General features: G+C 42.8%; 1 protein-coding gene across 2 annotated transcripts in view; it reads left to right on the plus strand.

Moving 5' to 3' along the window:
• The window catches only part of LOC108702565 (potassium voltage-gated channel subfamily H member 6), a 67,943-nt gene that overhangs the window by 11,913 nt on the left and 41,182 nt on the right, over positions 1–14,848 (plus strand). The window contains exons 1-2 of one of the 2 annotated variants that reach the window (XM_018238118.2): positions 1,573–1,728; positions 11,254–11,484. In XM_018238118.2, the coding sequence (XP_018093607.1) occupies positions 11,283–11,484 (202 nt within the window). In that variant the 5' untranslated portion in view covers positions 1,573–1,728; positions 11,254–11,282. Of the gene's footprint in view, positions 1–1,572; positions 1,729–11,253; positions 11,485–14,848 lie in introns of those variants that run through there. The other variant, XM_041578596.1, reaches the window with a different exon arrangement.

Genomic DNA, 14,848 nt, shown 5'->3' on the forward strand with positions numbered 1-14,848 from the left:
TGGCCGACGGCCATAATCCCAGTCTGTTCATGAGTATCCAGAGAATGCAAAGCTTGTTAATGAGGAATCCTTACTGCTCGTTCACATGGGTATTTTAAAACATATGTGCTACATCATGTTTCCAACCAGCGAGCGAAGGAACAATGCGTCTATGTGGGTTTTTTTAATTAACTTTTTTTTTTGTTACGGCTGATGATACAAGCTGTCAATCATCCTAGAATTTTCCTTAATGATTACTATGTTGTTTGGGTTCCCTTTTATCAGTGCTATTAGCTATATCTAGTGTTTAGAAATTCTCATTTTTAAACAGCACTAGAATTATCCTGGGAAGAGCTCAGATTCTTGCACTGTATTTACTGTAGGTCCAAATCTGTTATAAGGATAGCTAGAATCTCAGCAGCCATAAAGCAGGGCAGGACTGCTGCTTAAAGGTGATTGTTACATTGATTATTTGATTAGATACCTGGAAATGCATTTACTCCCTGACATTTTCACCCCACTTTTCCCCCACCAACTGGATTTTAACCACATTACACCTTTTAATACTGGGGTGTCAACAAAACCCCAACCCTCCTCCTGCCTTGTAAAAAAAAAAAAAAAACTTCCTCCTCTCCCAGATGGTTTTGCTTTCTTAATTCTGCTCAGTTACATTCCCTTCCACCCCCAACATGCCCCCCTCAAACCCTCATCTCCCCATTCACAAACTGCCTTTCTCACATTCATTCCCCCCATACGCAACCCCTCCATTCCCCCATTTGCACCCCTCCATTCCCCCATACGTACCCCTCCATTCCCCCCATACGCACCCCTCCATTCCCCCCATACGCACCCCTCCATTCCCCCCATACGCACCCCTCCATTCCCCCCATACGCACCCCTCCCTCTTCACAGTCACACAAGTGAATCAAATCAGACTTATTATGGGATGTCAGGAACTGAGGCAAAGGATTTTTGGGAAGATTTTGAGTTCATTGGCACAAAGTGGTCTCTATTGCTGTAAGTCTCTGCACAGGGGTTAATTAGTGAATCATTTCCTCCTCAAGCTCCTCCCATTCTCTGTTCAATGCTGCACTCTGCTCCTACTTCCCCTTTAGCAAATGTAATATTACTCAGTCTTTTCTCACGGTCTCTTTCCAGCTCTCATTTCTCCATAGCACTGACAGGCTCAGGCATCATCACTGGATCAACAAGCTGCTTTTCCACTGCACTGCAGAGAGTTACAGTTCCACACACACAACAACAGCAGCAGCATTATCAGAGTGTTCATCATAACCATGTGGCTCCTTACCTCCGGCCTTTCTTCTCCTTCAGAGTCCCCTGCGCAATTCCAGTTGCCAGTTTTCCCCAGACCAGCTCATAGTCTGTGCCGTGGCCATTCACTCCAGTCTCCCAGTGCTCCCCCTCTTCTCAGGGGTAACACACACACTGGGGTAGTGTCAGTATTGCAGGTATCTCTCCTCCTCACCTGCCACTGCAGCCTCTGTGTGCCCCTCCCCCAACCCACACAGGTGTGCAGGTACAGGTGAATTAAGGCTCTGCTCTCTGCAGGCTGCATTCCCTTGTACATTCCCTTGTACATTCCCTTGCACATTCCCTTGCACATTCCCTTGCACATTCCCTTGCACAGCTGGAGGCCTACAAACCAGCGCCGTAACAGTCTCAGCAATGGGCTCTGAATCTCTGATTTCCATGGGGGCTCCTTCCTCTGCACCCTCAGGGGCCACACAGGTACTGTCAGCTATTTGCATTCTATCAGCAGGTTTCTCAGCAGTTTTGCCAGAAACTTACCTCTTGTCATTCGCTTCCCAACTCCAAGTCACTTTCATCCACCTGAATTAACTTTCCTCCCCATCTCCTCTGCTTTTATTTGAAAAATAAATTTCTCTATAATCAAAGGACAAACTGCCCTGTATGGTAATATAATCCTGTCAAGACTGGAGACTTCAAACCCCCTAGCGCCGTACAGAGCACAGGGGATGGCACTCGGAGCGCTTTGTTTTCTGAAGTCGCCCGAAATTGCCCCACAAGGAAAATTTGGGCGACTTCGGAAATCGAAGCAATCCAAGTGCCATCCCACCAAAGAATTAACATTCTAGCCGGCTGGAGAGAGTTCGGGGAGATTAGTCGCCCCAAAGAAGAGGAGATTTATCTACGGGCGACTAATCTCCCCGAATCTGAGCATGTGCCCTGACCCTTAGAGAGCAGAACTGGTATCTGCTCCACTTGTCCCCAACTGGGATCATGGCTCCATCACTGATTCCCTTGTGTAGCAGTCTATTTGATGTAACTGATAAGTGTTCGCTCTGATCTGGAAATAAAAGGCCCTGGATCAAACAAGATCTGAGACATTATAGCAGGTGGGCCGATGGTCTGGGGGGTGACTGTTGCTTTAAATTAGGTTTAAACTGCAAAGCTGTCAGTGCCAACATCAAGGGGCTGCTCTATAGGGTACAGCACATTTTAGACCGCAAAACATTGCTCATGCTCCGGAGCAGACCGGGTAATATCAGGACCCTTTTGCACCAAGGCCACTATCAGTAATAATGGGATCCCCATACTTGTAGGCTAGCAGGGCCATCCCACAGGGGACCCCAATAATTAGCCCTCTGGTCACACGGGCCCCCTTGGATGTAGGCCCTGCCAACAAGTAAAAAAATGCAAATAATTAAAGAATATACATAAAAAATTAAAAATGTATGTCAATTTAAAAGTTGCTTTGAATTATCCATTCTATAACATACTGAAAGTTAACTGAAAGGTGAACCACCCTTTAAATAAGTTGCCACGTGCTGGCACCTCTGATCCTATGGGGCAGATTTATCAAGGGTTTTAATTGAAAATTTTAATTCGAAATTCTAATTTTTTTATGATCAAAACTGTCGACCAGGGAGTTATTTTTTAAAAATTCGAATTTGATTTTCGAGATCCTACTCTGGCCCTCAAATTCGACTTTTCGCCACCCAAAACCTGCCGAATTGCTGTTTATGTCAATGGGAGAGGTCCAGGGATCAATTTGGAGTTGTTTGCAGCCTTCCTGACATGTTTTTAAAATCAGAATCAAATCCGATTTGAACTCAATTCGAGTTTTCGGGTAGATTCCATTCATCCGAGTTAGATATAATTTGATTTTAATAATAAATTTAGATTGGTCGAATTTCAAGTTTCGGGGAGTTTTTAGAAACTGACATGAACATTATTCGGATGCCCACCAGCGTCAGAGTTTCGCAAATTATTTGATGTTTCGCGAATTTCGCGGGAAATTCACAAATTTTCGGCAAATCGAAACGGGACAAATTCGCCAGTGCCAACCACTGATGTTTAAAGGGTTAACTAAAGGACAACTAATGCCTATGGGCACAGGACTTATTTTTATATACCGAAGCTGAAGCTCCTTATTAATTCTGCGTAATTATTTTAAATGACCTCTCCCAGCAGCAGCAGCAGCAGCTTATCGGTTGGTGGAAGGAATTTATTCTCCAGCTGGCAGGGCACCTTCTTTTCTGCCGAGCCGAATGGCGTAATACCGCGCTGGTTTAACAGCGCCGGGGACCTTGATGGATGACCCTCTCAGGATTCTGTAGAAGCACAGGTGACAGGCGTTAATGCTGCGCCAGCTGAAGTCTCACCGCTCTTTCACTTGTCCATTTAATTACAACCAGCGGTAAAGGGAACAGATGGCTGGCACTGCACTCACAGGAATCAGGCGGGCGCTTTACATGGCTAGGATGATCGCTCTTGTCAGCTGGGCTTGTACATTAACCTCTCCAACACCTGCTCAGACAAAGAGTTAACTCTTACTTTTCCACAATACATAAAAGATTCTTTCATGATTTTTATGCTGTATTTTTTATTTCTAAATTACACTGCAAATAATTCCCTCTACAATATAAAATGTCATTCCTGAACCAGCAAGTGTATTTAGTTGTAATATTGGTGTGTAGGTGCATCTCAGGTCATTTTGCCTGGTCATGTGCTTTCAGAAAGAGCCAGCACTTTAGGATGGAACTGCTTTCTGGCAGGCTGTTGTTTCTCCTACTCAATGTAACTGAATGTGTCTCAGTGGGACCTGGATTTTACTATTGAGTGTTGTTCTTAGATCTACCAGGCAGCTGTTATCTTGTGTTAGGGAGCTGCTATCTGGTTACCTCCCCATTGTTCTGTTGTTAGGCTGCTGGGGGGAAAGGGTGATATCACTCCAACTTGCAGTAAAGAGTGACTGAACATACCTCCCAACATTTTGGAAATAAAAAAAGGGACAAAAAATTATTTTTTTGACCACACCCATTTTTGTGGCTAATTACCATGTTCATTTTGCAAAATTTGGCAGCTAATGAATGTTTGAACATATTTCTGTGTTTTTTTTATCCAGTTTATACAGTTTTGCTAATGAAGGTGAATTGTCCTTTAAGCTGTAAGTCTAAGTTTTCCCAAGGGACCTCCTTATCTAAATTGTTACAATAACGTATTTGCTTATCTCAAAATTGTTACAAAGTATCTTATTTGCTCCGAGACCAGGCATAGCGAAATAAGGAGATGTTGTAGCAGGCGCAAAGAGCCTTACACATTTCATGCACGTGTTGCTTATTAGGCATGTGTAATATCACTGTGTTGGGTGTTTGGTGAAATAAACCCAATAGGCTCGTGTTGCCTCCAATAAGGATTAATTATATCTTAGTTGGGATCAAGTACAAGCTACTGTTTTATTATTACAGAGAGAAAGGAAATCCTTTTTAAAAATGTGGATTATTTGATTAAAATTGAGGCTATGGGAGACGGCCATTCCATAATTCCGAGCTTTCTGGATAACGGGTTTCCGGATAACAGATCCCATACCTGTATTCGTTTCTTAGATGGGGCCAGTTACCCCATTTGAAAGCTTGAAAGAGGCAGCAGAAGAAGGCATATAATTCAGAAACTATAAAAAAAAAAAAAAAAATGAAAAAATGAAGACCAATTGAAAAGTTGCTTAGAATTTGCCATTCTATAACATACTAACTGTTAACTTAAAGGTGGAGCTCCCCTTTAAGAATCAAATGCTATGTAAGGCTACAAATGTATTGATATTGCTACTTTTTATTACTCCTGTTTCTATTCCTATTCGTATTCCAGTCTCTTATTCAAATCAGTGCATGGTTGCTAGGGGGATTTGGACCCCAGTAACCAGACTGCTGAAATTGCAAACTGGAGAGCTGCTGAATAAAAAGCTAAATAACTCAAAAGCCACAAATAATAAAAAATGAAAACCGATTGCAAAATTGCAAAAACAATGATATTCTTCATATCTTTTCTATGGCACAAACACTTATTTCTGATCTTCGGAGAAATGCGCGTTTCCTTAATATGAAAACAATTTCTTTCCAAGCACCGCTGGCCTAATAGGGCACTAAGGAGCTTTTAGATGAAATTGGATAATTCTAATACCCAGGCCCATTTCCGAAGTGAAATTTACAGACATCAGGCTGAGTCGATCTTCCGGCTTCATCCAATCAGAAGCCAAATTCTATAATCTCATGATGTCGCCAAGTAAAACCTGATGTTATTGTCCCTATGGCTCTGCCCTGATGTCTGTTATAAGTGATCCCCATTGGCATGAATGTATTAGTGTAACTGTAGAAAGCACAGGCCTGTTATGGCGATTCAATATGGGATCTGTTATCCAGAAATGTTATCCAGAAAGCTCTGAATTACGGAAAGGCCATCTCCCATAGACTCCATTTTATCCAAATAATCCAGATTTTAAAAACGATTTCCTTTTTCTCTGTAATAATAAAACAGTACCTTCTACTTGATCCCAACTAAGATATATAATTAATCCCTATTGTAAGCAGCAGTCCTGCCCTGCTTTATGGCTGATATTCTAGCTATCTGTATAATAGAGCATTCTGTCCCAGTGGCTGCACAGATCCTATCTGATCCCCATTGGAAGCAGCAGTCCTGTCCTGCTTTATGGCAGCTGAGATTCTAGCTATCTGTATAACAGAACATTCTGTCCCAGTGGCTGCACCAATCCCATCTGATCCCCATTGGAAGCAGCAGTCCTGCCCTGCTTTATGGCAGCTGAGTTTCTAGCTATCTGTATAAAAGAACATTCTGTCCCAGTGGCTGCACAGATCCTATCTGATCCCCATTGTAAGCAGCAGTCCTGTCCTGCTTTATGGCAGCTGAGATTCTAGCTATCTGTATAACAGGGCATTCTGTCCCAGTGGCTGCACAGATCTTATCCCCATTGTAAGCAGCAGTTCTGTCCTGCTTTATGGCAGCTGAGATTCTAGCTATCTGTATAACAGAGCATTATGACCCAGTGGCTGCACAGATCCTATCTGATCCCCATTGTAAGCAGCAGTCCTGTCCTGCTTTATGGCAGCTGAGATTCTAGCTATCTGTATAACAGAACATTCTGTCCCAGTGGCTGCACAGATCCTATCTGATCCCCATTGTAAGCAGCAGTCCTGTCCTGCTTTATGGCAGCTGAGATTCTAGCTATCTGTATAACAGAACATTCTGTCCCAGTGGCTGCACAGATCTTATCCCCATTGTAAGCAGCAGTTCTGTCCTGCTTTATGGCAGCTGAGATTCTAGCTATCTGTATAACAGAGCATTATGACCCAGTGGCTGCACAGATCCTATCTGATCCCCATTGTAAGCAGCAGTCCTGTCCTGCTTTATGGCAGCTGAGATTCTAGCTATCTGTATAACAGAACATTCTGTCCCAGTGGCTGCACAGATCCTATCTGATCCCCATTGTAAGCAGCAGTCCTGCCCTGCTTTATGGCAGCTGAGATTCTAGCTATCTGTATAACAGAGCATTCTGTCCCAGCAGCTGCACAGATCCTATCTTCTTGATGAGATTCTAGCTATAAAATATCATTCCTTCCTTCACTTGCTAAAACAACATTAGTACGTTATTTTACCTTAACAGTTTGTTAGAATCTTCCCATTTCTTTTAGAGCATTCTCGGGTTAGACAGTTTCATGAGTAACCACGCTGTGACCCTGAATACCTTGACAGCTACTGACTTCCAAATGACACTCAATTCTGAAAAACACCTTCAAATATTATTATGTTCCTACCCCCTAGTCCTTTTTGTAACATTAAACATCTTCTCCTCTCCGTCCAATTCCACCTCTAGTGTCACTTTTATTACACAGTCCCTCCTTTGCTATTGATCTGTCTGTGAATGTGCCTTGCGAGTTAAGTCTTGATCCTGCTTTTCCATTCTCTTTCCATTGCCTTTTTTTTTTTTGGGCTCTCTTATCAAATCTCATTCTTGTTTCTCTCACCCCAGTGGTGCTTATGACACACAGATCTTTTTCACTTGTCCTGAACTTAATCCTGATATTCAGACCACAGTCCCAGATCTGTAATTGCATCCTGTATGGCTATTTTAAACAAAATATTTCTAGAGCAGAAAGAAATATCATCACTGCTCCAAAATCCATTTTACATTGCAGTGAAGAAGTCCCTCGTGACCATATCTCTAAAGTACATTATGAAATAATTACACCGGGCTCATACCCACTTCCTTAGTCCCCATAAATATGTGGTTTCTAAAAACAAGATGTTCCTTTCTCTGCCCAGCCATTGACAAACACTCGTACAGGCTTTCACCCTCTTCAGACTACAAGTTTGCAGGAAAGATCTGTTATCCAGAAAAAAAACCCAGGTTCCGACCATTCTGGATAACCGGTCCCATACCTGTACATACAATGCTGAATTCTCTCTAATTCTTTCACACAATATATGTTTCTGTTTTACCCTACATATACATTACCCTCAATGCACAATAAGGCCCGTCTCAGCCAGATCTTCATGTCAACTCAACACAGTCTATTGTTGATGAGCAGAGTTGTTCAGAAAATATATTTTCCAATTGCCTATGGAATTCCCAGACTCTCCATCATCCACAAGCTCCCAGCCAAACTTTATTTTAGAATCTCATGGTATGGACCTCTTCTGCCCTACTCAAATCCATACATACACCATTGTGCAAGTTTCTATTGCAAAAAAAGAATGTTTTTGTTATTCATTGAGCCAGAAATGAAAAAGTGCCTATTTGTTGGCACAAAAGAGACCTTTAGACCTTTCCGTTAAGCCATGGTCATCAAAAATGGGCAGCTTTCCCTGCCAATACTTGGGAAATGGATGCTGGATAAGAATGGCCACCATAGATTGGAAGTAACTGCCTCTACTGAAGAATATTTGGCTTCCATGCTTCTTCCTGAGAAGTCCAACACTTGCAGCCATTATCCTCCAAAATCAAATGTAACAGTCTGAGCCATATCTTCCGAATTACTTCAGAACTATAGCCTGAGCTACCACTTTACTACTGAGGTTGGAAATGCCAATTTGTAAAGCTCCAAAGAGGTTTCTGGTGATACTGGAGTAATGAGAAAGTCTTTTTGAGACAGAGAAGGAAATGTTAATGAAATATTTCGTTTTGTCGCCATAAAAAAAGTGAAATGATGAACCACCCGTTGCGAACCCGCTGTCAAGGCCGCCGGGAGCATGAATGACGCGTCTGCTCCCGGCGACGAAGAATCCAAAATGGCGGCGCCCACGTGGACGCTGGGATGCCAGCGCCGCAACGCCGACGCTTGCGTAAGCACGCCGGCGTAAGGACGCCAGTGACGTCACTATGGCGCCAAACTCAACTATAAAAGGGCACCCAGGACACCAGAAGGGCGCCCAAGAATAGGTTTTGCTTCCCTGAACCTGGGTTCCTGTATTCCTGATTCCTGCTCCTGCCTTGGTTTTGACCTCCTGACTGGACTCTTGTTATTTGATCCTGATCTGCCTGCCATTGAACTCTTGCCTGGACTTTGACCTTGTATCTTGATTAATCCTTTGGATACCGTGACCTTACATCCTCCTTGATCCTGACTACCTCCCTGGAGGGAGCTCCCGGCTCCCTGACACCCGCTGATATAGAGCACAAGAAAAAAATTGAGCACCAAAGGAGCCAATTATTCGTCTGTTAAAAAATAGAAATTTATTAAAGAATCATCAAATGGTAAAGGCGTGTCCAGAACATATTGTAGGCTGCCCACTTTACGCGTTTTGTGGCTACCGGCCACTTCCTCAAGAGAAACAAAGTCTGATGTAGCTTAGTAATATTCTTGTTATATTAGGAAAGTCATAAACTAACAGAAAAGTTGACCAAAGTTGCATTGGAATAATTTATTTATTTATACGAAATAAGAAACAAAAAAAAGGAAAAAATCGGGAAACTTTGACCAGTTTTAGGGCATCAAAGCTTTATAAATAGATCTCTGTGTATGGTAAATGTTAAACTATGACTTAGAAAAACAGCATTAGTGTATCGAAGTGTTTTGCACACTCTTATCCCCACGTTGATCAAGAACTCTCACATTTATTGTTCATTATTCTCATCACCTGTCCCTGGTGAGCCTTGTTCTTCCCCCAACGCTTCTCGTCCGTGCGGTACGAATGTTTTGTTCAAGCAATTTCTGACCAAAAGCTCTGATAACAATAAAAGCTCTAACAGCTATTAATGCAAAACTGAAGCAAACAAAATTACCGTCCTAAATGTGAACAGCCAGGCGAACATGGCATGGCAATAAAAGCCTTTTGCGGTACCATTAAAGGCTGAAACTGGCTGAGCTCATTCTGTGGCTTCTGTGAGGTTCTTCTTACCTTGGTCAGATGAATACGAGGAAAGCACTTTCCTATCTGGTGGGGAGAGAGTATATACAATACAGTGGCAGCAATTAACAATGGATGGATGATCTTTTCTCTACCCATGAGAAAACATATCGAACGAGATAAAGATCCCTATTTTGGACTAATTTAATATCACTACCACTTTGTCCCATTCTACAAAACAAAGATTTGTTAGGCAGTTACATATATGGACTCATAGTTGGTGCCTTGGGGAGCACTAACAATCGTTTGTAGCAGTAACTTGGGGGACCGGGTGCAGACTAGGCCCCCCAACCCCTCTTGGGATGCAATTTTGTGCCAGATTCCAGTCGGCACAAGTGTCTAGAGGGCCCAGAGGGGGTGCTGGCCCAGGTGGGATTGCACCCTCTGCATCCCCTGTAGTAACACCACTGGTTTGTAGCAGTTCACTTCAGCTGTAGAGTGGCAATCCTGGGTTCTGTAGCCATTCTCTGGTCCAAAATAACTGGGAGATCAGTGTTGGTATAGACAGGAACCCCATTTGTTTCAGAAATAAGACAAGAATCTAAAGGGTTTCTAAAGAATATAAATTAAGAAAGGGTGTGTGGTACTGGTTGAGTGGTATGGGGGATAAAAAAGGTGGGCTTTAGAATCAATGGTCTTTGGGGTATGGGTTCAGGCATTGCACTGGGGCTCATGAGAGTCTTAGCATGCCAATGTCAAACACTGTGATTTTAGAGGAAGCAGACCAATGATCAACCTTAATAAAAGAACTCTAGTTGATAGGAATAAAGTATTGCCATGTGTAGATGGTCATTAAGCCAGAACATATTCAGGTTTGGTTTAACACCAGCAACCAAACTGAAAGAGTGACAATATGAAGGCAATTGAGCAGTGATACTGGCCCGCTGGGATACCAGGAAAACTCCCGGTGGGCCCAGGTGTCAGTGGACTCTCATACTGCTAAACATTTGGCCTATTTCATGGCCATTCCCTATTTCTATGAGGCTAAATAGATGGAATAATAGATTATAGTATGTAAAGAAAAGAGACTAGGAGGTTGAGTGAGGAGAGGAAGAATAATAGAACTGATCGTGAGCCCCAGGTCTAAGGTTTTTGGGTGGGCCCCTGGTGTCCCAGTCCGACACTGCAATTGAGCCATGGGGATTAATCTCAATATTACAGTTACCTTCTGTTAGCTTTCACAGCAATGATCCCTGAGTAGCTTTATTGTGAGACAATCTCCTCAGGTGTAGACTGCGTGATGCTGTATTTCTGAGTAAGTCCATACTGTATGAAAAATGGGCTCTGCAGAAAAGACAGATGGTGTTTGCTATCTGTAAAAGTTTACAATCTGCTTCAAGCAGTTCTTTTGTGTATAAGAGAGGATACAGTTTCACCATACAAAAGGGCTAAATAAGGGTAGAAATGGTGCTCAACAGAAAAATACAGATGAAACCACAGCTATTATTCAGGTTTTCTTTGTCTATCTCATGCTGATGTTTAGCAAATATATATAGATAGATAATTATCTGTACTGCCTATATCCATACCCTTGGTTAAAAAAACACGTTCTACTGTAAAATGTTATAAATCCCTTCTTTCTTCTTGCAGGTCGCAAGTTTCTGATTGCCAATGCCCAAATGGACAACTGTTCCATTATATACTGCAATGATGGTTTCTGCGACATGTTTGGGTACTCAAGGGTGGAGGTCATGCAGAGACCCTGCACGTGCGACTTTTTGACCGGTCCAGAGACAACAAACAGCAGCATCACCCAACTTACTCAAGCTCTGCTGGGGTCGGAGGAGCGTAAGCTGGAGATCCTCTACTACAGAAAGGAAGGTAAGGGAACCTTGGCTGCCCCTTTTAGGAGCACACCGCTCAATATATCAATGCAAAGCATCAACCTTCAGTCATAGATGTGTCCTTCTCCTGATGTCTCCATCTAAGTGGGCTTTTGGAAATCCAGAAGGTTTGTTTTTACTGTTCCAAGAGTTCTTCAACAATTCTTAGTGAAATAATCAGTTATAATTGGTGATATCACATGTCACAGGACTTGCAATGACTTTATATGGTGATGGACATCTAATATCCTTATATTTTAAGGGGGAGGGATAATATTATTCTCTAGATAACATACAGTAACACTGGGTAATGATTTTCCCCCTTTGGGTAGAAGATATAAAGCTGCCAGTGTTCCACGTTCAAGCATTGTGTAGACGTTGCACTTCATTTACCCTAGGACTTTATCTAGTCACAATAGATAAATCTCAAACACTCCTAAGCTTCCCATAAAAAAGGCTAATCTAGTCGGCTGCTCTACGGCACATGCATTCACTTTCATTGTGATTCACGCTGGTTGGTATCTTAGGAGATCCGAGCTCTATACACAAAACAAATCATGGCCTTTTCACATTTGACACATTTAAATGCCAGATTGCGGCTTGCGTAGGCACACATATGATGTTAAAAGGATAAGAGATTCCATGCCAAGGTCACGCCTGCTTTTAAGTAAACTCTCCAGAGACCGTTTTCATAGAAAGCAATCTGAGTCACAAAAAGTGCAAACTGGAAAAGTGATCGCTTGATCCATGTGGCCTTGAGAATTGTATGCTCGTGTTTCAGAGCTGTGCAATTTGATTTTCAATGATCTTGATAGGAGGTTAGTGATTCCCAAACCCCTAGTGCTCACAAGGCTTATTTTAATGCAAGGTATTCTGGTTCAAGCCATCCTTGGCATTGTGCATGCATTTGTTGGTATTCCAGGGTACTTGTTTGCATGTACACAGACTATCTTGCATTATGCAGCATAGCTCTGTATGCCTGTTATAACTTTATTGTATGCTTGATTTGTAATGTCCAGAGTAAACTGAGCATGTGCAAAGTCACTGACACTCGAAAGATAGACTGACATGATCAAAGATGGGGAGCTACTGTTGACAGGCAGGGTTGGACTGGGCTGGCGGGACACCGGGAGAAAATCCGGTGGGCCCTGGCTCTTGTGGGTCATCCCAGACCCATAGGCGTAACTACAGATGAAGCAGACCCTGCGGCTGCAGGGGGGCCCGGGAGGTAAAAGGGCCCCACGAGACCCTAATTCATATACATTTTAAATAAATATTGGTAAAACAAGTCAACCTCTAGACATAAATGGGGCCTGAAAAATAATTTGCTGTGGTGCCCAGCAATATCTAGTTACACCACTGCCCAGACCCACTCCATTCCAGACCTCCCTCTCCTGCCCCGGACTCTTGAACAAAAAAAGGTACACACGCAGGCGCGCACACGCAAGTGAGAGGAGGCAGATGGACCGGCTGGAGGCAGGTTGCGACAGGGGCTGGGGGCACAGAGGGGACTTTGCACCAGGGGCGGGGGCTGGAGGAGGGCCCCTGAGACAGCAACCCGGTGGGTCTCTAGCCCCCAGTCCGACCTTGTTGATAGGCCTGGATTTGTGGGAAAGCCACAAAGGCCTGGGCCTATACTGCTTTAGACTTTAGTTCTCCTTAAAAGGGGTGGTCCACCTTTAAGTTAACTTTTAGTGTGTTATAGAATGGCCAGTTCTAAGCAACTTTTAAATTGGTCTTCATTATTTCTTTTTATATAGTTTTTGAATTATGTGCCTCCTTCTTCTGAACCTTTCCAGCTTCCAAACGGGGGTCACTGACCCCATCTAAGAAAACAAATGTTCGGTAAAGCTACAAATGTATTGGTGTTGCTACTTTTTATTCCTCGGCATTCTATTCCGGCCTCTCCTATCCATATTCCTGTCTCTTATTCCATTTGATGCAAAGTTGCTAGGTTAATTTAAACCCTACCCCCGGATGGCTGAAATCTCAAATTATAGAGCCGCTAAATAAATCCATAAATGGTAAAAAATTAAAACCAATTGCAAATTGTTTCAGAATATCGATCTCTACGTCATACTAAAAGTTAACGCAAAGGCGAACAATCCAGTTGGGCAGTAACTTCTGGTGAGTCCTTGTCCTAGAGTTTATGCTGACATTGCCAGGAAGCCATTACATGGGGAACGCGCTGCTAAATTATTAACAAAGTTCTTTTATGATGGAAAGGACAGCAAGTAAACCTGAGAGGGACACATTATTGAGTATTTCTCCCGGCTGTGTGACCTTATATCTTTATTAAAAGGAAAGGATTTTTTAGTGTGTTCTGCAGGACGGTATCGAAATAATTACTCCTCCACAACAAAAAAAAGCAGGAAAAAGTAGCAGAAAATGATATATGCAAAGGGTCAGGGGCATTACTACAAAGGAAGCAGACCCTGCGGCTGCAGGGGGGCCCATGGGGCCCTTATTATTGAGCAATGTGTAGAGAAGCCAAGAGGAGCCCTTAAACCAACTCTGGTGGACACAGTGTTGGACTGGCTCACTGGGATACCAGGTGTCAGTGGCCCCTCATGCCGCTAAATATTTGGCCTATTTCATGGCCATTCCCTATTTCTATGAGAACAAAGAGGCTAAATAGATGAAATAATAGATTATAGTATGTAAAGAAAAGAGACTAGGAGAATAGAGTTTGAGTGAGGAGATGAAGAATAATAGAGAGTGGGTCCCCGGTCTAAGGTTTTTTGGTTGGCTCCTGGTGTAAGGTTTTTCGGTTGGCCCCTGGTCTAAGGTTTTTTTGGTGGGCCCCTTGTTGAAAGTCTTTTGGTTGGCCCTTGGTCTAAGGTTTTTTGGTTGGCCCCTGGTTTAAGGTTTTTTGGTGGGCCACCAGTCTAAGGTTTTTGGGTGGGTCCCAGGTCTAAGTTTTTTTTGGTTGGCCCTTGGTGTCCCAGTCCGACACTGGGTGGACACATTATCTTGAAACATGGCGGCTTGTTTTGACTTTCCCAACCAGTGCCTTATAGACTGAAGAAAGTATTTGGGGTAATGTACCAGTTGACAAATCTATAAATATGGAATATGTTACACCCACTCAATCTCAAGTCAAGTGGGTTTTATTGTCATTAAAACCACATACAAGTGATACAGTACATAGTGGAAACGAAATAATGTTCCTCCAGATCCCATGGTGCTACATATAAGACTATAAGATACAAAATTACAATCTACAATCTCTTGTCTATAAAGGATAAATACATGGAATAGGTGTATTAACGGGTGTATAGTCTTTAAAACCTTAATGGGTAGGAGTTTCAAGCTTCCCAGTGGCTTTACATAAAGGAATGCATAATTCCTTTCCCCACAGA

This window comes from Xenopus laevis, chromosome 9_10S (genome assembly GCF_017654675.1).
Source record: "Xenopus laevis strain J_2021 chromosome 9_10S, Xenopus_laevis_v10.1, whole genome shotgun sequence".
Classification (NCBI taxonomy): domain Eukaryota; kingdom Metazoa; phylum Chordata; class Amphibia; order Anura; family Pipidae; genus Xenopus; species Xenopus laevis.